Source organism: Malania oleifera, chromosome 11, assembly GCF_029873635.1.
Source record: "Malania oleifera isolate guangnan ecotype guangnan chromosome 11, ASM2987363v1, whole genome shotgun sequence".
In the NCBI taxonomy this organism is placed as follows: Eukaryota; Viridiplantae; Streptophyta; class Magnoliopsida; order Santalales; family Ximeniaceae; genus Malania; species Malania oleifera.
Genome location: NC_080427.1, coordinates 22,667,256 through 22,693,388, shown reverse-complemented (window position 1 = coordinate 22,693,388; position 26,133 = coordinate 22,667,256). Strand labels below are relative to the sequence as shown.

Below are 26,133 nucleotides of genomic sequence, written 5' to 3'. Positions count from 1 at the left end.
GAAGGCATGCTTTCATTGTAAGATTCAATACATGATTCATCACAAGATTTATCATAATTATTACATGAATCATTGCATGCTTTGTCAACAGGATTATTACAAGGAATATTTAATGATTCATCAAACGAATTAACACAATAATTTTCACAAAAATCATTGCATGCAACAACAACAATATTTTCACAAAGATCAATAGATGATTCTCCACATGATATTTTGCAGCAATCAACATAAGAATCATCAACTATATAACAACTAAAATAGGAGGTGAATCATATACCTCCTGGTTGATTACTAGCTTATGATTCGCCACTACCAGATCATCTGATCTTGGAGCTTCTAAAGTGGCAATCTCCTTTTCTTGGGTCTCTCCATATCTCTTTTCCAGCTCAACCCAAATCTTATGTGCACTACTACATGCCATAATCTCATGAAGAATATCAGTATCTAAAGCTTAGTACAATAAATCCATGGCATATGAATTTTCATGCATCAAAGTAATATCATTTTCATTCACAGGCATAATAATTCCGTTAACAATCATCTGCTAGGCCCTCCAACTCATAGATTTTATAAATACACTCATTTTAATTTTTCTAGGTGGTGTAATCGATACCACAAAATAATGGAGGACTAGTAGGTGGCTGTCCCTCTCCGAATGGAGATACACCAATGAGAGCCATTGCGATTTTTTACAAAAGCTGTTAAGCCTAGTGCAACGAGGCATTGATACCAATTGTTGACCTTGGTGTACTCCCAAGAGGGGGGTGAATTGGGTATTTAAAATTTTGTCCTACCTAGGTTTATCCGACTTCGCAGTATTACGCAACTAGGGTCTATCTATGCAATTATAAACCCAATCAATACATGTACTACATATAATGAATCAAGAATACAACATACATGTGCTGAAAATAAAAGTGCGAAAAATAAATTTACAAAAATGTAAAGAACATACACGATATGTTATCGGGGTTCAGCAAACTGTGCCTACGTGCCCGCCACTAGCTTACAAGCCCAAGGATTCCACTAATACTCACTTAACAGGTGGAGCGGCACCGGTTACAACTAGGTCAAATTAACATAGGGCTGACCTCAACCTTTACAAATTCTCCTTGCGGGGTGGAGAAAACCCGAGGTCAAATTCATAGGGCTGACCCCAACCTGATCCTTCTAGGTTAAATCAAACTCCCTTAGGCCATGCCTGGAATACAATCAATTTTTAATACAAACCGTGTACAGTATAATGCTTCTCCGATAAGCAGATGTGTACCAATACAAATCAGTCGATGCACATCAATGATATAGGTAAATGTAAGCCCAGTGATTTGATTTTAAAGCAACACTCAACAAGGTATTATCACTAATATGCTCAAGAGTGTTCTAATCAAGCTATTTCTTTGAATCAATATATATCAAATCTCAATAATAAATCAGGGTTTCAAAGATGCTGCAAATATTCAAATCAACTCAAAATATTTTTTTCAAGGGAATGGGCTCAAGAGTTGTTCGAAAAAATAATAGCATGTTAAAAATATTTGCTCAACAAAGTATAATTATTGAAATCTTGCAATGACTATGCAAGAATCCTCAAGCTTTTGAGTTTATTCCAACACAAGATTTATTATATTCAAATCTGTGGTATAAACTTTGCTAAACTCCCCTAAATCAATATCAAATAATCAATCAAGCAAATGGGAGTATGAGCAATCTCTAATAATCAATAACACAATATAACACTCTCACAATACTAAGATGTATCAAGGGAATGAAGAAGTGAGAGTTGTCGCGACGTCCCGGGAGCGCGTGTGCCCCGGGCGGCGAAATTACTTTCATTTTAATATTTTCATGGAAGAACATGGATATCGGAGTCGCCACTAACCTTTAGTGCGGTTAGAACACATGATTACTACCCCGTTAGGGGTAGAATCGGTCTACATTACCAGAGTTGGGGCCGGGAGTTCGGTTACGCGAGGGGAAGGTACGAGCACCCCCTACGCGCCCATTCTTACGAACGGTACCTAATTAATTTAAAATTATCCCTAAGTTAATCTAATAATTCTTTAAATTATTCCTTTTTATGAATTTATAAATACATGTAAAAAATAAATAAATAAATAAATATATACATATATATATATTCCCTCAGAGCTTAGGGTACGTGAAGCCCAAAGGCTAATACCCCCCGCAATTAAATCATAGGGATAAAAAAAAAAATTGAAAATATTTAATAATAGAAAAACAATATAATAATACTAAAATAATAACAATAAGTACAATAACACGTAATAATAAATACACACTGTAGTAAGTTTATACTATATATATATTAAAATACTAAAAATTCTCAATAAGTTATACATACTAATATACTAAAGATATCATAATAAAGAGAAACTAATGAAATAGTAACATAATATAATAAAGATAAACTAATAATAAACTAAAGCAATATAACACCATAATAATAAACTAATAATACTAACAATAATAATAATAACAATAACCAGGATGATAACCTAATATTAATACCAAAACACCATAATAAAGATAAACTAATAATGAACTAAAATAACATGGTAATAAACTAATAATTACAAACTAAGATATACATACCATCATAAGAATAATATAAACATAAAGCCAAACTTAATGAACTATACATAGAGAAACACATAATAATATGTAAACATAATAATACCTATAAATACCACAATATATATTAGATGAACATAGAAACAATATAAACATGATAACGAGTAGCATACCAAAACATCACACACTAATGAAAATATTACAATAAAAGACAACCATATTCATTATTTAACATACATCAATATAAACAATAAAAATTTAAACCTAAATTAATACTATGACAAAAACAAAACCTGCAAAATAAAAAAAAAAAATGAAATAAATCGACGTCAAATATATATATCTATACTTATATGAAACCTGAATTAAAATTACTGCAAAAGGTAGAAAAAAAAAATCCTGCAGAAAAATAGATTAATGTTAGCTATACACATATATAAAACACCAATTAAATGTACAATAAAAAAAGAAAATTTAAACTTTATATGTCAAAACCCCAAACGAATCCAAAATATATATATATATATATATATATATATATATATACAGGCATGTGTGTGACAGTGTGAGTGCGTTGCCGTGTGTGTGTGTGCTGTGTAGGATATACACACAGATGCAGCAGTAAAATAATAAAAAGAAAATAAAAAATAAAAAAAAAACTTAAACTTTATGGAATAAAACACAAGCTGAATCAATATATGTATATATTTGTATGTGCGTGTATTACAGCAGAGGGGCAGGGAGGTACTTACAGTGGGGACTCACCGGGGAGATCTTGCCGTCGAGAATCGTGGCTCACGAACAGCAGCAGGGGGCTCTGGGGGGTGGCTCCGTGGGGAAGGAAGTCTGGTGTCTGTGGCCGAGGGTGGTGCTGGAGCTGGAATGGATGGAGGCTGTGGATGGTCTGGAGTAGCAGCGGGAGACCTCTTTGGCTTGGGCAGCGGCTTCTTTTCAGGGAGGTTCATGGATATTCTGTAAGTGGTGGCCGGTGGTCGTCTCGGGAGGCAACAGACACGATGGTTGCTGGACTTTTGCTGCGGCTTGCCGTGGTCGCTGGACTCGGATGGTGGCTGGAGGGACGTTACAGAGGAGGGTTGCAGCGATCTGGAAGCTGCTGGAGGGTGGTGCTCGGGTCTGGGGGCTGCTGGTAGGAGCTTGTGCAGCAGTTTTTTTATTTTTCTCTTTTCTTGCTGTGTGCTGCTGGCTCCGTGTGGTGTGGTGTGGTGTGGCCACGGCTGGGTGTAGTCTGAGAACGATGGGAAAGAGATGAAGGAGATGGGAGAGGGGCTGTGTGTAGGAGAATGTGGGAGAACTTAGGGCTTTTTTTCTTTTTGGTGTCTCCTATGCGCCCCAGCTGTGCGCTGCCCCTCTAGAGAATAAGAGTTGTCTCCTTATATAAAAAGTTTTTTTTTTTTGAAAACCCTAAAGAAAAAATTCCTTTCTTGATTTTATTTTATTTGATTTTTTATGCTTTTGGTAATAATGAAAAAGGAAATAATATAAATAATAATAATTATTATTATAGTAATAACATTCATAAGGTAATAATAGTAATAAATAATAATAATAATACTACTAATAGTAAATAATAATAAATAATTATAGTAAAAATAAAAATGAAGACAAAAAAAAAAAAATAATCATAATAATATTAATATTAATAAATAAAGTAATAATACTATTATTAAAAGCAATAAATAATAATAATGATAACATTACTAAAAATAATAAAAATAAAAATAAAAATAAAAATAAATAATAATAATAATAATAATAATGAATAATAAATAATATATCAAAAATAATAAAATAAATGAAAAATAAAAGTAATTATAGTAAAGTAAAAATAAAATAAAGATAATAAACGTACTAGTAATAATAATAAAAAATGAAAAATAATGATAATAAAAACACAAGCAAAATAATAGTAAAGTACTAATAATATAGGAAAATAATAATAATAAAATAATAATAATAATAATAATAATAATAATAATAATAATAATAAGAAAATAATAAGATGAGACCCCTTGTTCTATTTGGCTAGGGCAAAAATAGGGTGTCTACAAGAGTATTTGGGAAAAATAGGATTTTGAGTTTGAGAAGATTTCTTGCTAATGATTTTTGCTAATCTAATACTAATCCTCACAAATGAACCCATATTTATAGACAAATGCCAAATATAACCATTTAAGACATGTAGGATATTATTAGCATTGTTTTAAAACACATTAGAGAAATTAATCCCGTTTAAAACATTTTAACCTTGGTAAATAATTAAGTAACCAGAGAGGATTTGGGTGGCTGAACTTTAGTTTGGTTGCCCGAATAGACTCAGCTAAAAAAAAACCTTTAAATGGTTTGGGTGCTCGAGTTCAAACTTAGTTGGCTGAACAAAAGTCATAAAGATTTAGTGTGCGATTCGGGTGCTCGAAAATACGTTCGGTTAACCGAACTGAGGTATTCGGTCGCCCGAGGCTTGTTTTGAACTGAAAAGTTTGGCAGTACGAGTTGGTGAAAAGTCACTTTCTAAGAGGTCGGTTGCCCGAGAGCGATAGGATCAATTTAGGTTTGGTCGCCCGAAGCCTAGTCAAACCGTTGACTTCCCAATTGCTTCGGGCGCCCGAGGTGATTTGAACGCCTAGGGTTCGATCGCATGACCTTTCACAAATATGCCAATTATGTTCAATTTTATTTCAAGTTGATTCCCTGATTGAGCAAGTTATTATGGGGACTGTTTGTCCATATGTGTAGGGACCTAAGGTCCTTTGGCTCCCTATGGTCAAACGACGGTTTTGTTGAGCTTACAATTACCTACATGCATGACATGTAGAGATTATTACAGACCGATATAAATTATTACAGACCCAAATATAATAAAAGCATTTACATATGAAGCATAAGCAAGTCTTCTTCTTTTACCCTTCATTTTCTCATTTAATATGCCAGGAGTATGATCTTTAAAACTTTCAAGCTTCCAACAATCCTTTCTAATGTGTGTATACTAAATTAATGACCTATTCAAGTACTAGACACATACATTAGTAATATGCAGTTTTTCATAATCAAAACCAGAGATCGGACTCAAAAAGTCAACTTGAACCTTTTTTGAAAGAACTAATTCTTTTTACTCCTAAGGGTTTAACATGATTATTCTTTTCATTTTTAACTTTGGGTTTAACTTTAGAATAATCATCTATTTCTTCTTCTAAGTAGATACTTTTCAATATCTTCTTAATCTTTCTCTTTTCTAATGTGGCATAATATTCTTTTAGATTTTCTAATTGTGCTGCTAACTTTTTACTATTATTTTTCAGAAAGATTTTCTGCTTAAACATCCTAACTGTAATCTTATGAGCATTAAGGAATTTCATTTTTGGTTTCTCATAAGATGTCATGCTTCCAAAATTAGATGCACATGATTCAACATAAGATTTAATGCAAGAATTATCACCTGAATTAGTGCGTGCATTATCATCACAAGAAACATAAGATGATTCATAGCATGATGTATTGTAGGATATAAAACAAGAATCATCAAATACATCATTAACTAAAATAGAAGGTGAATCATATACCTCTTCATTAATCAATGTTATTGGCCCATGATTTTCCTCCTCTTGACCTTTTGGAGTAAAAATATTCGGAGTAGTAGACCCCTCCTCTTTACTTTCTCCATATCTCATTTCCATCTCTTCCCAAATTTCTTGTGCACTTTTACATGCCATGATCTTAAAAAAAACATTAGTCTCTAAAGTACAGTATAATAAATCCATGACATATGAATTCGCATGCAACAAATTTATATCATTTTTGTTAGCTGGCATACAAATTCCTTTGACAATAACCTTCCATGCTCCCCAATCAATTGATTTTATGAATACGCTCATTCTAATTTTCTAGTAGGCGTAATTTACACCACAAAATACAGGAGGCCTAGAAGGTGGCTGTCCCTCACTGAATAGGGATACACCAAATTGAGTCATTGCGATCTTTTTGCAAAAACGTTTAAATCTAGTGCAACGAGGCTTTGTTACCAATTGTTGGAATTGGTGTATTCCCAAGAGGGTGGTGAATTGGAAATTTAAAAACTTCTCCTAGGTTATGTTTGAATCCACAAGCAATATACAACAACCAAGGGTCTTTCTAAACAAATGCTAACTACCCAATAATATAAAACTGAGTAGATAAATAAAAAAGTTATAGTAGACTTAGTATTTCACAACAATTCAAAGCATGCATGTAAAGTAATCAAGATAATACATATTACCATACATGTACGAAAATTAAAGTATGAAGATAAGGGAACACACGATATGATATCAGAGTTCGGCCAATACTACTTACGTCCCTGCCTCAAGCTTGTTGAATTATGTGTACTCCCAAGAAGGGGGGTGAATTGGGTATTTTAATAATTCTTTGAATCTATCTACCACTTAATCCCTACTTGTATATTTAAAAAACCAATCTTAGGGATTTATAAAAAACAATAGACTCAATTTACCAATGAGTTCTTATTACCTAATTAATTGTGTGCAATGTTATTCAACCTATACATGCAATATGAACAGTTTAAATGTAGTGCAGAAAGTAAAGAGTAAAGGGAAGAGAGAAGACAAACGCAATTTTTACGAGGTTCAGTCAACTCGGCCTATGTCCTCACCTTGAGCAACCACTCAAGGATTTCACTAAAATCCCTATTCCTTAAATTGGGACGGAGCTTCCCTTACAATCCATTGCTTACAAGAGGCACAACTCCCTCCTACTCCGATGCTTACAAGAGATACAACTCTTTCCTCAAGCCCTGGTTCACACACTGAACCGTGAATACAATAGAATCTGTAAAAATACTAAAAAATGCTTCCAAATAAAAGCTTGTGAGTACAATTCAAATTCTTAATACATTAACATATGATAAAATCTGAAGCTCGGAATGTATGAAACGATATAATTTTTTATGTATGATATGCTTTAGCACACAAACCCCTTTTTATCAATTCTCCCAAAAATGTTTGTATAAAAACAATGCTTTGGAGATCTTAGGTTAGATCTTTGAATATAAAGATAACTTTGTAGATTGCAAAGATGCTAAACACACTTTGTCAAACAAACAATATTTCTCTAAATATTTCAAAAACTCAATGTGATCTTGATAATATATATATAAGATCAACAAACTTAATATATGATTTTTAGAAAATATCCTTCAATATGTATATAGATAGTTATGTAAATGATATATGTATATTCAAATAGTTTCGATGTATTAAAAAATATCAGCCTTAAACTAAGAATACACTTGAATAAAGAAACTTTAATCAATGATCAAATACAAAACTTTCTCAAGTATTGAGTTTGTAAAAAACGATCTTTATATGAATTTGAAAACTCAATATCAAATTTCTCTAAAGATATCAAAATAGATGGTGATATGAGATTCTCTAACAAAGCTAAATGTAATAACCAAACCTCAAACCAAGTCGAAGCACACAATGTATAATAGAGATCCCTTTTGATTTTCTAAGGTGATTTGCCCAAAATGATGTGTAGAAACTAGAGCGTAGGAAAACGTACAACAATCAACTCAAGTATCTCAGTTTTCTTTTCAGCAAGGTGTGTTCTTCGATTTACGTTGATCTTCTTGTGTTTTGCTTAAGTACTAGGGTTTAGATATTTAGTATATATAGTGTCTTACCTTTAGACTTGATCTCAACCGTTGGATCAATGAGATAGCTCACGTGTTTGATCAATAAAAATTACATTTTTAATCTTTCCCACAAGTTCAGATGGAGGTCTAGGGCCCAGATGACTGAAGTCACTTTATCCTTAAAAAAAAATATCCTGGACACAAGGTCAGGTGACCGAAGTGTCAAGTTCGAACGACCGAGGTCAAGGTTCAGTCATCTGAGGTGCTTTTGCCAGCTTCTGTTTTTCACCTATAAATCTTCAGACGACTGAGCTTATTCTTCAGACGTCTGAGAAAATTCTTCAGTCAACTGAACTTAAAGTTCATTCATTCGAAGTTCCCAATTTTTGCATATTTTCTTTCCGGTTCAAAAATTTATTTTGCTTTCTTTCTTGGCTCTTTTATAAAAACATTTTCTAGGGTTTTGACATTATTTCTAAGTCCATGAATGTCCCCTAATGATGTTCATGAAATGCATGAGTCCTAAAATCATTCTAAGGTATATGTTGAGCCTCAAATTAAATCGTACGAAAATGTAAATACATGAGGTCAAGTACCCAGTCCCAAGATATGCTTAAAATTTGACACTTGCATCTTGATTCTCGTACTCTTTGAGTTCCATGGATCTTGCCATGATATGTGTGTTTTACTTGAAAGCTTCCATGAGTCGTTATGCTTTCGTACATGCTTAATATGGTTCTTGCTCACAAACTCAATACATAGATCAAGTGATTTGTCATTATCAAAACCGGATTGGACTCGTAGAGTTAACAAAGCTCACAAGCAAGAGGATTCCACTAATTGCTCACTTACGGGTGAAGCGACACTATTTACAACACCTTACAGGTTGGTGCACTTAGTTCTCCTAACCGGGTCTGAACCAATTCGATGCTCTCCTAACCGAGTCTGAGCAATTCGAGACTTTTCATAGGGCAAGTCTCCCTCTTCCGACCACACGTCCGGAATACAACAGATAATCAAATAAATTTTTGTGAACAAACAAATGTGCTTCTAAACTAAGCAAATATGTACAACACTATAGCTCAATGCATTCATAGATGATATGAATTAAAGCTCAATGTGAGTAAGAGTAATTTCTCAAAATATATTTGCAATCTTTGAAAATGATGTATATGATAATTGCTTTAAAAAATCAACCCCAAATCAATTTCTCCAAAAATATTTTCCAATAAGAATAAAGGAGAACCTAGGGTATTTGCTTTCAATAATTTTTACCCAAATTAAAAAATAAGAGAACTTTTCTATTGAAGATATGTAAATGAAAATATGCTTAAGGTGCTCTTAATCTACCCAAAGATTTTCTCAAAAATATGTTTCAAAATAAGTGTAGGAGAAGCTTAGGGTAATTTGCTCAAAAGAGATTTGCAATAAGGATTAGTGAGCTTTTGAAATCTTGCAATAGATATGCAAGCTTGCAATAGATATGCAAGAATCACAAGCTATAGAAAGTTACCTCCCAAAGATATTTAAAAAAAATATGTGGGAGAAACAATAATCTTACTCTCAAGAATAATTACGAAAGGAAAGGATTGAATGAGAGTAAATGATTTATAATGTAAAAATGAATGCTCTCTCTAAAAAATTTTCAAACAAATTAGTATAAGAGAGTAGAAACTTAATAAAGAATCAAAATATTTTGGGTGGATTTTTCTTTTTAATCTGATGTTAAAAATGAAGTAATGAAGGACTATATATAGATATTTCAAAATCAGATTGTTTGAGGGATACATAAGTCATTTTTTAATTAATTTAACCAAAAGTTAATTGTGTTTAGGTGCTGAAAAAATTGTCAACCAGAGAGGTTCGATCGACCGAGGACAATGGTCGGTCGGCGGAGCCAGGGTGATTTCTGAACCTTCGTAGGTTCGGTCAACCAAGGCTTAGGTTCGGTTTGCTGAGCTTGAATTTCGATCAACCATGGTAAATTTGAACTAAATGGCTAGTTAGCCGAGTACAATGAAAAGTACAATTTGACCGTTTGGTTGACCGTGGATGGTATGTTCAAAATTAGGTCGGTCGATCGAGTCTTAGTCAAACTTTGACTTCAAGCTTGCGGTGTTGTCGGTCGATCGTGAAACCTCAGTTCAAAATCGGTCGATTGACCGAGCCAAGTCAAACTTTGAGTTTGAGCTTTGAGTGTGTTCGGTCGACCAAGGGCTATAACACATAAGCTAGTCGACTGACTGAAGCTTTTTAATTAAGCCTAAAAAACGCAACGCCGGTTAACCGAAATCAAGTTAGGTTCCCTACGGTCCGTCTCTGGTCATTTTGAGCTTTAACATTCATACCATGCATGAAATGTATTATTATAGACCAAATTATAAAACAAAATGCATTTCACTAAAAATAAATATTTCTTCTTTTTCCTTGTTTTTCTGACTTCATGGAATAAGCCGGAGTGAGCGTTAAGTCCTGTCTAGGCTTCCATGTTCTCTTTCCCTAATCTGTGTGTTGAATATTATACCTGTTCACAAGTGCTAAATACACACATAAGATGTTGGTGCTTTGTCAGCATCAAAATAGAGATCAGACTCTAAAAGTCAACTATTATCCTAGGTTGTTGCATGTTTAAAGCGAATTATTTGTTGAAAAACAACTAGATTTTAGGTGCATGGATTTTTGGGAAATACTTTATTTACAAATGACATGATGCTGAATTTTTGATAGATTTCTTCCCAAAATAATCAAATATCATAAAACATGCACTAAGATGATTAAGATTTGATGCATGCTAATTTTTTTTTGAAAGGATGAGTGAAATTAATTTTTATCCTTGATTGAAAATGCATGCTGTATTAGGAAAATGCTCTTTCATGAATACTCAAGGGAGTAGAGCTTCAATCTTAGAGAAAGAGTACAAATGACTCATGCGCATTATGCGTTGCCTTTCAAATGTTGAGGCTCATCTAAGAACCTCGAACATCGTATACAATTTTTAAAGCTTGATGTTTAGATATGGGTTGTTCTAATGTTCATAAGCTTTATAGAATGCCTTAATATATACTGTCAGATGCATTTGTGTTCTATAGGGAAGACTATACTAGTCAAATGATAAAATGCCTTGATAAATATCTAGTGTAGTTGCTTTTAGGAAAAAAAAAAGTGCTTATACTGTTTGGTATACTTAGTGGAATTAATCCTTGATTAGTGTAAGCAGCTCATTTTTTCTTTCCAAGGATGCTAAATAACTAAATAGGTTAGCACATGTAAAATTCAAAATGCTATATAAATTAAAAACATGTACACAGTTTGTTATCCTAGGGGAGACTAGTTTAGGGACACCGTTTGGTCCAAAATCTTTAGGTTATGAACTTTATGTTGGACCTAAATGGTTAATAATCATGACATAAATTTCAAGTCTATGTAACTAAGGAAAATGCATGACAATTGGGGTAGTTTTTCATGTCACGCACTTATTAATATGTTTTGTGTTATCCTTATATCGAACCCCATTTGCACAGATATTGCATAATCTTGAATATAGCCTTGACTGGCTATCATGTTCTAAATTAAAATGCAATATGCCATGCTTGTGTGCTAAATGCCTATATTTGTTGCACGCTGAAATCCTTTAAAAGGATGAATATATGATGACCGCGCTTAGATGAACATCATTCTTGAACTAAATGCAAGTATATGTACATGAAAATATATAGGCGAGCATAAGCCCCATCCTTGAGAAAAGGATTAAAAGCACTTGACCCATGAAATCACATTTTCACTGTTTCTATTTTTTAAGTCCTAAATTTTTTTAAGTACCTTGAACATCATATCTGATTTGCTATGGAATTATATTTTTTATATAGATTGTTCTTGGGGCATACGAACACATCAAATATGACTTAATAATAATGAATTTATGGTGCATATGTGTTCTAGGATTGGTTTTACTGGTGAAACACAAATCGCTTAACGTATATCCTACAATGCCCTGAACCCTTAAACCTGGGTCCAGTGCATTATACCTTATAAAATCCTGATAATCCATAAATCAATATATATACGTAGCGGAAAACATAAACATAATCTCCATAAATATAATACCAGAGTTTACTATTTCTACCTATAATCCATATTAACCATTCATGCACCTATATTCACAAATCTACATACCTCCAAAAACTCAATCCACAAACTAGTATTCACAATCATTTCTTTCTCAACAGACTTAAAACATAAAACATAAAACATAAAACATAAAACATAAAACATAAAACATAAAACATAAACTTAGTTTTTATACAACCCAACAATATTATCAAAATATACCCTTTCTCTTTATAATCCTAAAAAATGCTATAAACCCTTGAGCTCTCTAAGCCCGACCTCAAGGATGTCCTGAAAAAGAAATATTCATATTCGGGTGAGACACATCTCTGTAAGGGAAGAAAAAATATATTAAAATAACATGTGGCTAACATGAGGTTTATAAATATCATTTTAATAACATTTGAAAAACATTATCATAAACACTGAAATTATTCACTGAACCTAATCAATCACATGCAAAAAATTTAACCCCCGAGATTACTCAAGGATAGGGGTGATTACCCGCCCATACAAGTAGCACCCCTCTGCTCTGATACAATTGGAAACCCGATGGTCACTACTGAAACATATCAGGGTACTCACCTTACTCAGTAAGCCCTTAAGTGTTAGATTGATCTCGTATTCACACAGTTCAAACAAAGGTTTACCAGTGAAGGTCCCAAGGATAGGGAAATTTACCCGCTCATACAAGAAGGTTCGCTTAACCCTAGTACGTTATGCAGCTACTACCACATCTAAAGTTACTAGCGCACTTGCCTTTCTTAGCAAGCCCTCAGGCGAAGAGTACGCCCCGCCCAATCGTAACATGTTCTACGTGCATAGATACTCCCAATATCATAATACATTATTCTTTCTGTCATTATTCAACCAGTCCCATTTGTTCATGTTTATAGCTTAAACATTGCATTGCATTTTACTTTAAGTGACTTTTTCCCATTTAGATCGTTCACATTTCACATTTCATTCCATTGTAATTTCATTGCCATTTCATTCCATTTTCATTTCATTCATTCGTACTACAACCGCTTTTTAGCTGTCATCAGTTATTTCACATAGAAATGAGCTAAAATCTGCTAACACAACTCATTTTAGTTGTCATCAGTTAGTCCACATAGAAATGCGCTCGAATATGCTAACACGACTTTTAGTTGTCATACATTTACATGGTTGCATTAACATACACAAGCAGCATAGTTCATTTCATATTTTATTCTTAATGCATTACTTACTTAGTTTGCATCTCATACATATAACGTACATTTGCACAGAACTTACATATACTCATGCCACACAATTTAGTAATAAAATTTATACATATACCTTGTAAAATAAGCCAACCGACATTTAGCATTTAAATACTGAAAATATAAATTCCATTTCTTACATAATTTCCTAGAAAATACTATTGATTAAGGTGTAATCCCAAGAGGGGGGGGGGGTGAATTGGATATTAAAAAAAATAATCCACTTAATTTCCTTTTACACACTTCTTATAAGTTTACCAACTACTTCTAGTTGCTCAATTATGTGTGAGTGTGGCAATCCTATTTATGCATGCAATATACTCAATTTAAATATAGCGTGGAAAATAAAGAGTAAAAGGAACAGAGAAGACAAACGTGATTTTACGAGATTCAGCTGACTTAGTCTACATCCTCGCCTTGAGCAACCACTCAAGGATTCACTAAAAACCCTGCTCCTTAAAGTGGGATGGAGCTTCCCTTACAAACCTCTGCTTACAAGAGGTACAACTCCCTCCTTATCCGCTGCTCACAAGAGGTATAGCTTCCTCCTCACACCCGGTTTACAACCCGAACCGTGTTTACAATGAAATTTGAAAATAACACTCAAAACAATGCTTCTAACAAAAGCTTGTGAGTACAATTCAATTTCCTAGTACATTAACATATGATATAACTTGAAGCTCAAGAATGTATGAAAAATGATACAATCGTTTGATGTATGATATGTGTCAACACACAAATTCGTATTTAATCAAAACTCCCAAGTGAAAATATATGTGGAATGCTTTGGAGTCCACTAGGGTTCTTGATTCACTTTGTAAAGATGCACAAGTATATTTGAAGTGAGCTATTTAACAAAAATTTGACTTGAATACAACTCAATCAAAAATCACAAAGTTTTCCTTCAAGTTCCAATATTTTAATCAAAATAGGTTTTTCAATAAGAAGCCCAATGAACAATATATATGAATATGTGTTTATTTACTTCTTGAATCGCAAATCAATCAACCAAGCCAACAAGTTTTTCTCAAAACATGATCTTTTCGAAAATCAGTTTTTATATGTGAATACACACTCAAGATCAAAACCTCTTTCTAATGATAAACACGTAAAGAGATGAGAGGTTCTTGAAAAGTAATAACTTGACAGATCAAACCTTAATACTGGATTAAAGTTTAGTTGGATGAATGAATGCCCTTTTGATTTCAGTAGATATTTTCCTAACGAAGATGGAAGAAGATTGAAGTGCAGAAAATCGGCTCTAGGGTTCAAGTCTTGCAATGAGATGTATATCTTTCTTGTTGTATCTCTTTGCTTGTGTTCTAGGGTTTATATATTCATAATATATATTATATTACCCTTAGAATTAATCTCAGCCGTTGGATCAATAAGATACTTCACGTGTCTTTTTAATAAAGAACTGATTTTTAGGCTTTCCCGCGAGTTCAAGCAACTGAACTCGACTTCAGGCTCCTGAAGTGTCAACTTCAGACGCTTGAGGTTCCAAGGTCAGGCGACCGAAGAGCCTCGGCCAGGTTCTGTCTTCTCCATTTAATTCATCAAGCGACTCAACTTAATCTTCAGGAAACCAAAGAAATTCTTCAGGCTATTGAGGTTTGAGTTCAAGCGACCGAAGTCCCCATTTTCTCAAATTTTCATTTCTAACTAAAAAATCTGCTTGGCTCCTTTTCTTGCGTCTTTCATAAAATATATTTTTCATGATTTTGAAAACATTTCAAGGTCCATGAGAGTTTTCTAATGATGTACATGAAATGCATGAATCCTAAAACTATTCTAAGTTATAATGAGCCTCAAATTAAATCATATGAAAATGTTAATACATGAGTTCTAAATACCCTTTCCCAAGATATTCTTGAACTTTGCTGCTCATCTAACATCTATGCATCCAAATTAATGTCATTGTCTTCAGCAATTCCTTTTCCTTTTGATTGGTGAGAGCCTTCTCCTTCTTCGTCTTCTTCTTCTTGTTCATCCTCTTCCTCTTCTTCGTCCTCTTCCTCTTCTTCATCGTCCTCTTTATTCGTCGACGAAGTTCAGATTTTAAAATTACTCTCTCCGGATTTTTCATCAACGAGGGACTAGTGTTCGTCCCTAATCTCTAGGAGGACACTCATCGACAAAGATAGAACATTTTTCGAAGAGGCCTGCTGTTCCTTCCTCTGAAAGCTTTCCTTTTTCCTTATTATCTGTTAATCCATTTCATTTATTATACTTCCTAATTATTTTAATAATTTTAATTTCTGGGTCATTACATTCTCCCCTCCTTAAGAAATTTTGTCCTCGAAATTTTACTAACTAATCATTCTTTCACATTACTTGAATTCATTTGCTAACTATAACTATAAGAACTCAGCATACATGTCATCATATAAATTATTCAATCATTATTCATTAAATCAAATCATCATTATCTTAAATATAATCTCATACCTGCTTCTCTAATGGTATCCTCCTCAGTCTGAAGTGTATACACTCAAGCTGGAGCACCTCTTCCTAACGGTACCTGCTGCTTTCCCCGATCCTAATTCTGCACAAATACCATAGACAACGACTCCCAGAAATCTTTCTTAACATGCCCTGGCTTACCGCACTTGTAACAATTTGGAGTGCCAAACTAGCATTCGCCCTTATGCCTCTTATTACACTTTGGGCTTACAGAGCCCACTGCTTCTTTTCCTTTCTTCCTTGATCCTTGACTGGCCTCAGAATGAAAAATAGATGGTGTAGGTCTCTTCTTCTACTCTAAAGACTTGGTGCTGTTCTATATACTCTTCTCCAACACCAGGGACTTATCAACTAGTTTTGAAAACTCTGCACTTGAAATCTGACCACCAGCTCGTAGATTCTACGCCTCAACCCTTTCTCAAATTTCCTGGCTTTCCTTACTTCATTTGGGATTAGAAATGGAGCAAAACGTGGCAATGAAGGAAAATACCCCCTTGGTCCACAACCCTCATATCCCCCTTGGTCAGATTAGTAAACTCCTTAATCTTTTCCTCTTTGACAGAAGAAGGAAAATACTTGTCAAAGAACAGCTCTTTGAACCTTTCCCAGATAAGAGCTATCTTTACCACCCTCTGATCTTCTAGCAGCTTCACAGAAAGTCACTGGCGCTTCGCCTCTCTAGTCATCTTGAATGCAGCATAACGAATATTCTGCTCGTCCGTGTAGTCGAGTACATCCATGATCTCTTCTATCTCTTGTACCCAATTCTCAGCAACCACTGGATCAGGTCCTCCTGTAAAGACCGGAGGGTTCATCGTCATAAATTCCTTAATGTTGCAGCCCTATCTTGCGGGTGGACAGTTCTGTTCTTTTGGATCCTTCTTCATCTCTACCTTAACCTGACGAGCGATACCCCACAACACCTTAGAGGTATCTATTTCTTCTTTACTAGAAGTCATTGAATCCTCTCTTCCTTCAGCCTTTACATTCTTATCTCTAGAATCCATCCTGAAAATAGGACAGAGAAGAGATAAGAATTCCATATCATAACCCCAAACAACATAATCATTAAATTTAATCTAATAAAAATAAAAAAATCTCCATGTAAGAACTAGTCTCACAATTCAGAAATGAAAACATCTAACGTTTACCATGGCTTTTCTGAGGCCGCCGACTGCTTCAGAAAATTCACAAGAAATCGTCAACATATTTTCGCCTCTGAACTACAAAACAAAATCCTATACTTCCCTACACCAAACTTACTTCTAAATACCTAACCTATTCATCTAGTATCCCTGTCCTAACTATTTCCTATACTCTAGTATAAATCATTCCTAAGTTCTCAAAATCCCAAAATTTTTTGCTCTAATACCAAAATGTAATGCCCCGAACCCTTAAACCTGTGTCCAATGCATTATACCTGATAAAATCTTGATAATCCATAAATCAATATATATATGTAGCAGAAAACATAAACATAATATCCATAAATATAATACCAAAGTTTACTATTTCAACCTATAGTCCATATTAACCATTCATCCACCTATATTCACAAATCTACATACCTCCAAAAACTCAATCCAAAAACCAGTATTCACAACTATTCCTTTCTCAACAGACTTAAAACATAAATCATAAAGCATAAAAAATAAACTTAGACTTTATATAGCCCAACAATATTATCAAAATATACCCATTCTCTTTATAATCCTAAAAAATGCTATAAACCCTCGAGCTCTCTAAGCCTGACCTCGAGGATGTCCTGAAAAAGAAATATTCACATTCGAGTGAGACACATCTCATTAAAGGAAGAAACAATATATTAAAACAGTATATGGCTAACATGAGGTTTATAAATATCATTTTAATAACATTTGTAATGCATTATCATAAACACTGAAATTATTCTCTGAACCTAATCAATCACATGCAAAAGATTTAACCCACAAGATTACTCAAGGATAGGGGTGATTACCTGCCCGTACAAGTAGCACCCTCTGCTTTGATACAATTGGCAACCTGATGGTCACTATTGAAACATATCAGGGCACTCAGCGTACTCAGTAAGCCCTCTAGTGTTAGATTGATCTTGTACTCACACAATTCAAGCAAAGGTTTACAGTGAAGATCCCAAGGATAGGGAAATCTACCCGCCGTTACAAGTAGGTTCCCTCTGCCCTAGTACGTTATGCAGCTACTACCACATCTGAAATTATTAGCGCACTCGCCTTTCTCAGCAAGTCCTCAGGCAACGAGTACGTCCCTTCCAATCGTAAGGTGTTCTACGAGCATAGATACTTCTAATATCATAATACATTATTCTTTCTATCATTATTCAACCATTCCCACTATTTCCCATTTACATCGTTCATATTTCACATTTCATTCCATTTTCATTTCATTCATTCATATTACAGCCGCTCTTTAGCTATCATCAGTTAGTCCACATAGAAGTGAGCTAAAATCTACTAACACAACTCCTTTTAGCTATCATCAGTTAGTCGACATAGAAATGCACTAGAATCTGCTAACACGACTTTCGACTGTCATACATTTACATGGTTGCATTAACATACACAAGTAGCATAGTTCATTTCATATTTTATTCTTAATGCATTACTTACTTAGCCTACATCTCATATATATAACATACATTTGCACAGAACTTACATATACTCATGCCACACAATTTTGCAATAAAATTTATACATATTCCTTGTAAAATAAGTCAACCCACATTTAGCATTTAAATAATGAAAATATAATTTCCATTTCTTACATAATTTCCCAGAAAATACCTTTCACTTTCACCAGTTCATTTTGACATATACATAGTTAAATAAATGATCCTAGGCTCAAAAAACATAATTTACATGGTTGGCATTTTAAACTCATACCTAAACATATACAAAAATATAACATAATTTATTACCTTTAATTTCATAAAACTTGATTTTATATACAATTTCCCCTTACTAGACTTCTAAACTATGCCGGTAGGATCTCCGAACTGATACCTGCGATATTCACTTGGACCCTGAACCAAAACCCTAGTTTAATTAAATAAACCCTAACTGACTCAAATCTTAGGAAAAATACTTATTTAATACTTTCTAGGCTCCAAATAACAATATTTGTTAAGAAAATTCCCAAAATAACTCACTTACCTTGATTTTGGGATGTTTCTCAAACCTCTCAAATCAACGATCAGCTCCCGCTGCCTTGCGAAGAACGATCCTACAAATCTCGTGGTGGTTCTGGATCGTCAAACTGGGTCAAATCCAGCCCGAAATCGAGGAGAGAAGAGAGAGAAAATGACTTCCTAGAGAGAGAAACGAAGAAAAATTGAATTCTTCGCATGGAAGCAACCTTGTATCCTTTGTATACACGTTGTTGCCACCTGGATTCGTCGACGAGAAGATAGGGTTCATTGACGAGCCAATGAACAAACTTCATCGACGAGAAGATACATTCATCGACGAAGTTCAGAGTTTAAAATTACTCTCTCGATATTTTTTCGTCGACAAGGGACTAGAGTTCGTCCAAGATCTTTAGAAGGACACTCGTCGACGAAGACAGAACATTCGTCGATGAGGCCTACTGTTCCTTCCTCTGAAATTTTTCCTTTTTCCTTATTATTTTTTAATCCATTTCATTTATTATACTTCCTAATTATTTTAATAGTTTTAATTTCTGAGTCATTACATATCCAGTTAAATTTGCTAAGAATTAAAATAGTACTTATACTCTTTAAACTTTTAATGAATTTTCACAATTAGTATCAGTATAAGTAGTTAACAGAATCTAAGCACGTATTCAAATTGATTGGGCGAGCATCCAAAAATAAATTTCTATCTTGCTATGCTTACCAACCTTTTTAGGCATAGATCTGGATTGAATTCATTGTGGCATGTGCTTAAATGTGGTGATATTATTGGAAAATCCAAATTTGAAATATGTTGATTAGCCACAATCATTTGTGTAGCCAAATGATCTTGATTTATATTTCCATATCCTTGGGATTTATGTGGTTTTTTTTTTTTTTTTTGGTGGTTATATTATGGATTGCTCTTCAATGCCAAACTAGAAAAATATTGTCTTCTTGGACTTTAAATGTTTAAGTTTTTTTTAGCAAGCATAATCCCCAGTATTTATTGATAATCGTAAGAGGATATATATTTAAAATGCAAGAAATGAACTTATATTGAATATATCTTATCTCTTGCTAGTGCACTTAACGAAACTCATGGCTTATGCTATCTTTATGTTAAAATTTTATGTCATGAAATTTCAAATTTTTTTTAAGGGTGTTGCATAATTGGTTCATTGATTATACATGAAATGCATGTGAACTCGTTAGACCAATTTTGTGCTTAAACCTACTTTTCATATGCCGCATGCTTTAAATTCCAATATTTTGCGGGTCTTATACAATGCTTAAACTGCAATGGTTTGAGGATATCTCTAATTTGACCATGTTTATCATGTCATTTTTTTATTGACCAGTTATATTGTTTTGTGTGAATAAATGCCAAAAAGGGAGAGAATCTTTTGAGTAAAATAAAAATTATTTCAAAAAGAGGGAGTTTCTCTTTTGTGCTAAATATTTACTAAATGCTAAAATTAATTTCTACTTAGCTTAGCCTTTTTTGATGATACCAAAAAGGGGAGAGACTTATAGGAAAAATGTTAAATTTTTTATATGAGGGACAAATTTTGGGGCAAATAATATAGGGGTAAAAATCTGAGCTTTAATGTGGTTTAATACAAAAACTAAATGCGTGATTATTTTTAATGTCTTCTTTCTTGATATGCTTGAACTATATTGCCTATATTCTGAATTATGCATATTGTAAAAGGGAGCCTTTTAATAGCTTAACCCATTTTGCTTGTGTGTGTTTGCCATCATCAAAAGGAGAGAGATTGTTGACATTTTGAGTTCGATTCCTAGTTGATGCCGACAAAGCACTAGTATTTTATGCATGTCCTTAGTATGTGAACAAGTTTATTATTCAACACACATAAGGATACTGAACATAGAAACCTGAGTTACTTAAGGAACACATCATCTAGTGCATTCCATGAAGTATCAAAAGACCAAAAGAAGAAGAAGAAGACATATTTACTTTATTTATAAAAGCATTTAGTATTTGGTTTGTAATAATGCATCTCATGCATGATACGATTAAAAGCACAAACAGAACCATAGACTAGGGACCCAACCTTTAATAAAAAAGCCTCTCATAAAAGATAAAACCATACAAGGTTTTAAAAATGTTTTTGAAATTAAAATAAAGGCTTAAACTCAAAATTTTTAGGTGCTTAGTCGACCGACCCATAATAGCCTTATTGTGCTCAGTCGACCGACCATTAGTTGACCGAACACTTTTGAACTACATCTTCCTTAGTCGAGTAAAGGCCTATAATATTTGGGTTTACTTCTTGGCCAATCGACTGGCACTTTGCTTGGTTAATGCAAGTTCATTATCTGGCCATTTATTAGGGCTCAACCGATTGAAGAATGAAGAACAAAATGTGCTCGGTCGACTGACGAGCGATGCTTAACCGACCATCCAAAAGAGATAGCCAACTAAGTATCAAACATTTGAAAATCGCCCTTGTTCAGTCGACTGAACCTCTTGAGTTGACTTTAATTCCTACGCTAAAACATAATTAATTTTTAATTAAACAAATAAAGAAATACCCACCGTGTCCCTTAATGGTCAGATTTTAAGAGAATCTATAAATACTCTTTTATTTGCTTAATTAGCAACTTTGATTATTTTCAAAATCCTCTCAAATTTTTTCTTAATCAAAGTTCCCCCACATTCACTTTAATTTCAAAAATCTTTTTGGGGTAAAATTTTATATTCTCCTTCTCTCTTTATTTTTGCCTTGAGAAATCATTTTGGAAGAGAGTTTTTTATTTTTGGGCATTCATTTTTGTTCAAAGCATAATACTCTCATCCATTCCTTGTCTTTGAAAATCAACTTTTGAGAGTTGCTTATAGTTTTTTCCCATACATTTTTCTTGATAAATATTTTTGGGAAAAACCATGTTCTCGCTTGTGAATCTTTTTGCACTTCCATTGCAAGATTCATAAGCTCATCTTATTTTATTACATAAATCCCACTTTTGAGCTAAAACTCTAAAATATCCAATACTTTATTTTGAAAATATTTTTGGAGTTTTCATTTGAGGATTTGAAGATCTTTGAAGTACTCATTGCATACTACATTTTTAATCAAAGATCATATGTTTTTTATTTGTGCAAAAATTCTTTGGAAGCAAAACCCTAGGTTCTCTTGTTACTCTTTGAAAAATTTTTTTGGGAAAAATTTTTATTAGGGTCAAATTTTTGAGTATTTATCATATACATCATTTTTCAAAGGTTGCAAAAATTATTTTGAGAAAAACACCCATGCTCTCTTGAGTTTATTTCATATCATACGTGAGTACATTTTAGAGGTTTCATTGTGTACACCTTTGCTTATTTTTAGAAGCATTTTTATGTACAAAAATTATTTTATGTACCAATTTGGCTCAGCCTCTAAATTGAGCTAGGGAGACTCTGCCCATAAAGGAGTTCTGGATTGGCTCATACCTAGTTAGGAAATCTAGGATTTGCATCATCCTGTAAAGTGTGCACAGTTTGGTTCAGCCTGGTAATTGAGTTGAGGTGTCTCCGCCTCGTAAGGAGAATTGGCTGTGGCTTAGCCTTGTAATTTGAGCTAGGGAGTCTCCGCTTTGTAAGGAGAAGTGTAAACGGCTTTTGCTCCACCTGTTTGAGTGAGTAGATTAGTGGAATCCTTAGGAGGTATGCCCAAGGCAAGGATGTAAGTAGTATTGGTCGAACCTCAATAATAAATCTGTGTGTCTCTCTCTCTATCTCATTTAATTATCACACTTTAAATTTCATATGTTTATGCTTGTTCACTTATGGTTATAATTATTTTGCATGCATATATTTAAGTTAAATGAGATATGCTCCACACGTGTATGTATGTACTCATAGCTTAACCATTTTACATACATGTTTATATTTTGAATGAGATATAATTTGTGGTGAATTAGCGCAAAGTTTAAATTAGCCAAATATTTTTAAAACCCAATTCACCCCCCTCTTGGGATCACACCATATCTCACAAGTCTATGCATGAAAGTATGTTGTGTGTTGTTCTTGTAATGTAACTTATACTTGTTATGCGTGAGTTATGATGTCTTTTAAACATGAAAAACTAGCTTGTTATACTAATTATCTGTTGGATGAAAAATTTGAGTTTTGTTCTAATTAAGTGTTTTATAATCCAATGTGGTTTGAAATAATGAAATAAATAATCTCACGATCCATGGCCACATTAAATATAGAAAAACAATTATGGCTCACCTAGAACCATAGAGTAGTTAACTTTAAAAAAGCCTTTTACTCCAATTAGGTACCTTTGGTTGAGGTATGGTAGGTTATGTTGGCCTAACAAGGCTTAATCTCATTTTAATAATGACAAACTAAGGAATCTAATTATGCTATCAAGTGTACCTATAGATATTATAGCTTACAAGCACAATGAAAGATGTAAAGCCATGAAGAACACAAGTAAAATGAAGAATGAGTATTGAAGAAAATCTTGGATGATGATCAAGCTTAAAGACATGAAGACTTAGATAGTATTCCATGTTTATTGTAACGTAAGTCTCATGTAAGTATTTCTCAAATTAGTATTTGTTTATGAAGCTCTTAGGATTAATTATTGGACCTAGAGACTTTTTCAATTACTTGGAAAATATTTTTACGAAGTCCAAATATCATTTCAAAAGGATATAAATAAGTTTTGGAATAAAAAAGATAAAGAACCTTGAATTTCAAAGTGTTTAGGCAGCCGAGGCTTATACTCAGTCAACCGAATGTAGGAATCAGAACAAACTGATTTGGCATCAGAGAGTTCGGGTGACCGCCATTTTTAAAGTCTAGGCAGTGTTGGTTTGGGCGACCGAACTGGTTCAAGCTACCGAACTTAGAGTTCAGTCGATTGAAAGGCTACTACCTGTTTCAAAATTCATTTTTTTAATTGGTTTGGGCAATCGAACTCCTAGTTCAGTCGACCGAAGCACACGATGTGTTTTGTAAACAGTGCGATATCTTTCTGATTTTGAAATACATTGTTACCAAAACTTGCACAAACGGTCAGAATTCAAACCTAACTATAAAAGGCTAACCCTAATCGTGTTAGGGAAACCCTATAGCAAGCAAATACATTGATTTTACATTTGAAAAATTGCTTTGTGCCGTTCCCTTTCTCTACAAATATTTTTTGGTTTTATACTTCAAAGCTCAAAGCTTTCTGATAATTGTCCTAGCTCAGGAGTATAGAGTCATAGGGGGGTGAATGGACTCTTTTCGCGTATTTTCATTTTCTTTACAAAATAATAATCTTGGTAAGATGCAAGAAATTAAATCATAGTATATAAAATAAAATCATGCATAAGACAAATAATCAAGAGTAAGGTAGAGAAGTTTAACACCAGTATTTTAACGTGGTTTGGCACCAAGCCTACGTCCACGCCTTGAGACCAATTCAAGGATTGCCAAATCACTAAGGAACTCCTTCACTGGCAGAAAAGCCTTACAACTCAGGAACAAGTCCCTACACTCGGGAACAAATCTCAGCCGCTAACCAAGAGCCTTTATCAATTGGTTCACAAAGAACCTTATAACAAACGGTTCATAAAAAACCTTTTACAAGTAGATGGGTAAACAAACCAATGCTCCACAAATGAGCTGATATCAATCACAAAACAATTCTCACACTATTCTCTCAATGAATGAATCACATAAGATTAAGGAGCAAGAGAGAATTAAGAACTTGTGATGAATAAATAATATGCAAAGTGCATAGGGTTCAATTCAAATAATGTTTTTCACTTAAAACTTGTAAACCCTCAAAAACTTGTTTAATCAAGTCTATGGACTTGTATTTATAGCCAAAATGGGATACTAGCCATTTTATGGCCGTTGGGGGGGGGGTGATATATTATATGTTTAAATTGAAAATTAGCCATTTATAGCCATTGGGCACTGAAAGTTGATAATAATCGTCGACTATTGTTCTAGCTCAGGAGTATAGAGTCATAGGGGGGTGAATGGACTCTTTTCGCGTATTTTCATTTTTTTTACAAAATAATAATCTTGGTAAGATGCAAGAAATAAATCACAGTATATAAAATAAAATCATGCATAAGACAAATAATCAAGAGTAGGGTAGAGAAGTTTAAGACCAGTATTTTAATGTGGTTTGGCACCAAGCCTACGTCCACGCCTTGAGATCAATTCAAGGATTGCCAACTATTAGCATTGCCTAAGATCGTTAACATTCTGTCTAAAACAAAATAGAAATTTCAACAAGCTTCCAAAATTTAAATTTTGATATCAAATAAGTAACTTGAATTTAATCAATAAGTTAATGAGCTTTGATATTTAGCAATCAGCATATTCCTTTAAGGTTTCTGCAAACTTTGATATTTATCAATCAACGTACTCCTATTAAGGTTTTTGCAAACTTTAATATTTATCAATCAACGTACTCCCTTTAAGGTTTCCGCAATTCCCAATAACAAATTAATTTCCAGCAACTAAGTAAGCATCCACGAAATTAATATATGCAGAAAATTAAAGAGATTTAGGGAAGAGAAAGACACCAAGATTTTATGAGGTTTGGGTATACCCGCCTACGTTCTCGTCTAAGGTAAACCACCCAAGGATTTCACTACACTGCTCCCTTAACTAGGCGGAGCAAACAGTTTACACACTTCTTCAAGTAGGATGGAGCCCTCCTCTCCAAGCGATACCCCACGTTTGATAGTCAAAAAATTCAACAATCCTAAATAATAAAAAATAATAAGAGAAACAAGAACAATTCTTATGTACAAAGAGACTCTCTGCAAGAGTAAATTAGTACAAGTGAATTTCAAAATATATTTCAATCAAAATCAATATAGAAAGATGAAACTTAAAGAATTTATCACTAGGGTTCTTTGTTAGATTGAGAAACTTAGTAGAAAAGGTAAGAACC

General features: G+C 33.6%; 1 protein-coding gene across 1 annotated transcript in view; it reads right to left on the bottom strand.

Moving 5' to 3' along the window:
- The window catches only part of LOC131167425 (vegetative cell wall protein gp1-like), a 50,417-nt gene extending 44,094 nt beyond the window's left edge, over nt 1–6,323 (bottom strand). The window contains exons 1-2 of the mRNA XM_058126231.1: nt 6,050–6,323; nt 3,361–3,841 (exon numbers count right to left, since the gene is read on the bottom strand). Of these exons, the coding sequence (XP_057982214.1) occupies nt 3,361–3,841; nt 6,050–6,323 (755 nt within the window). The remainder of the gene's footprint in view (nt 1–3,360; nt 3,842–6,049) is intronic.
- Nucleotides 6,324–26,133: the final 19,810 nt, after the last annotated feature.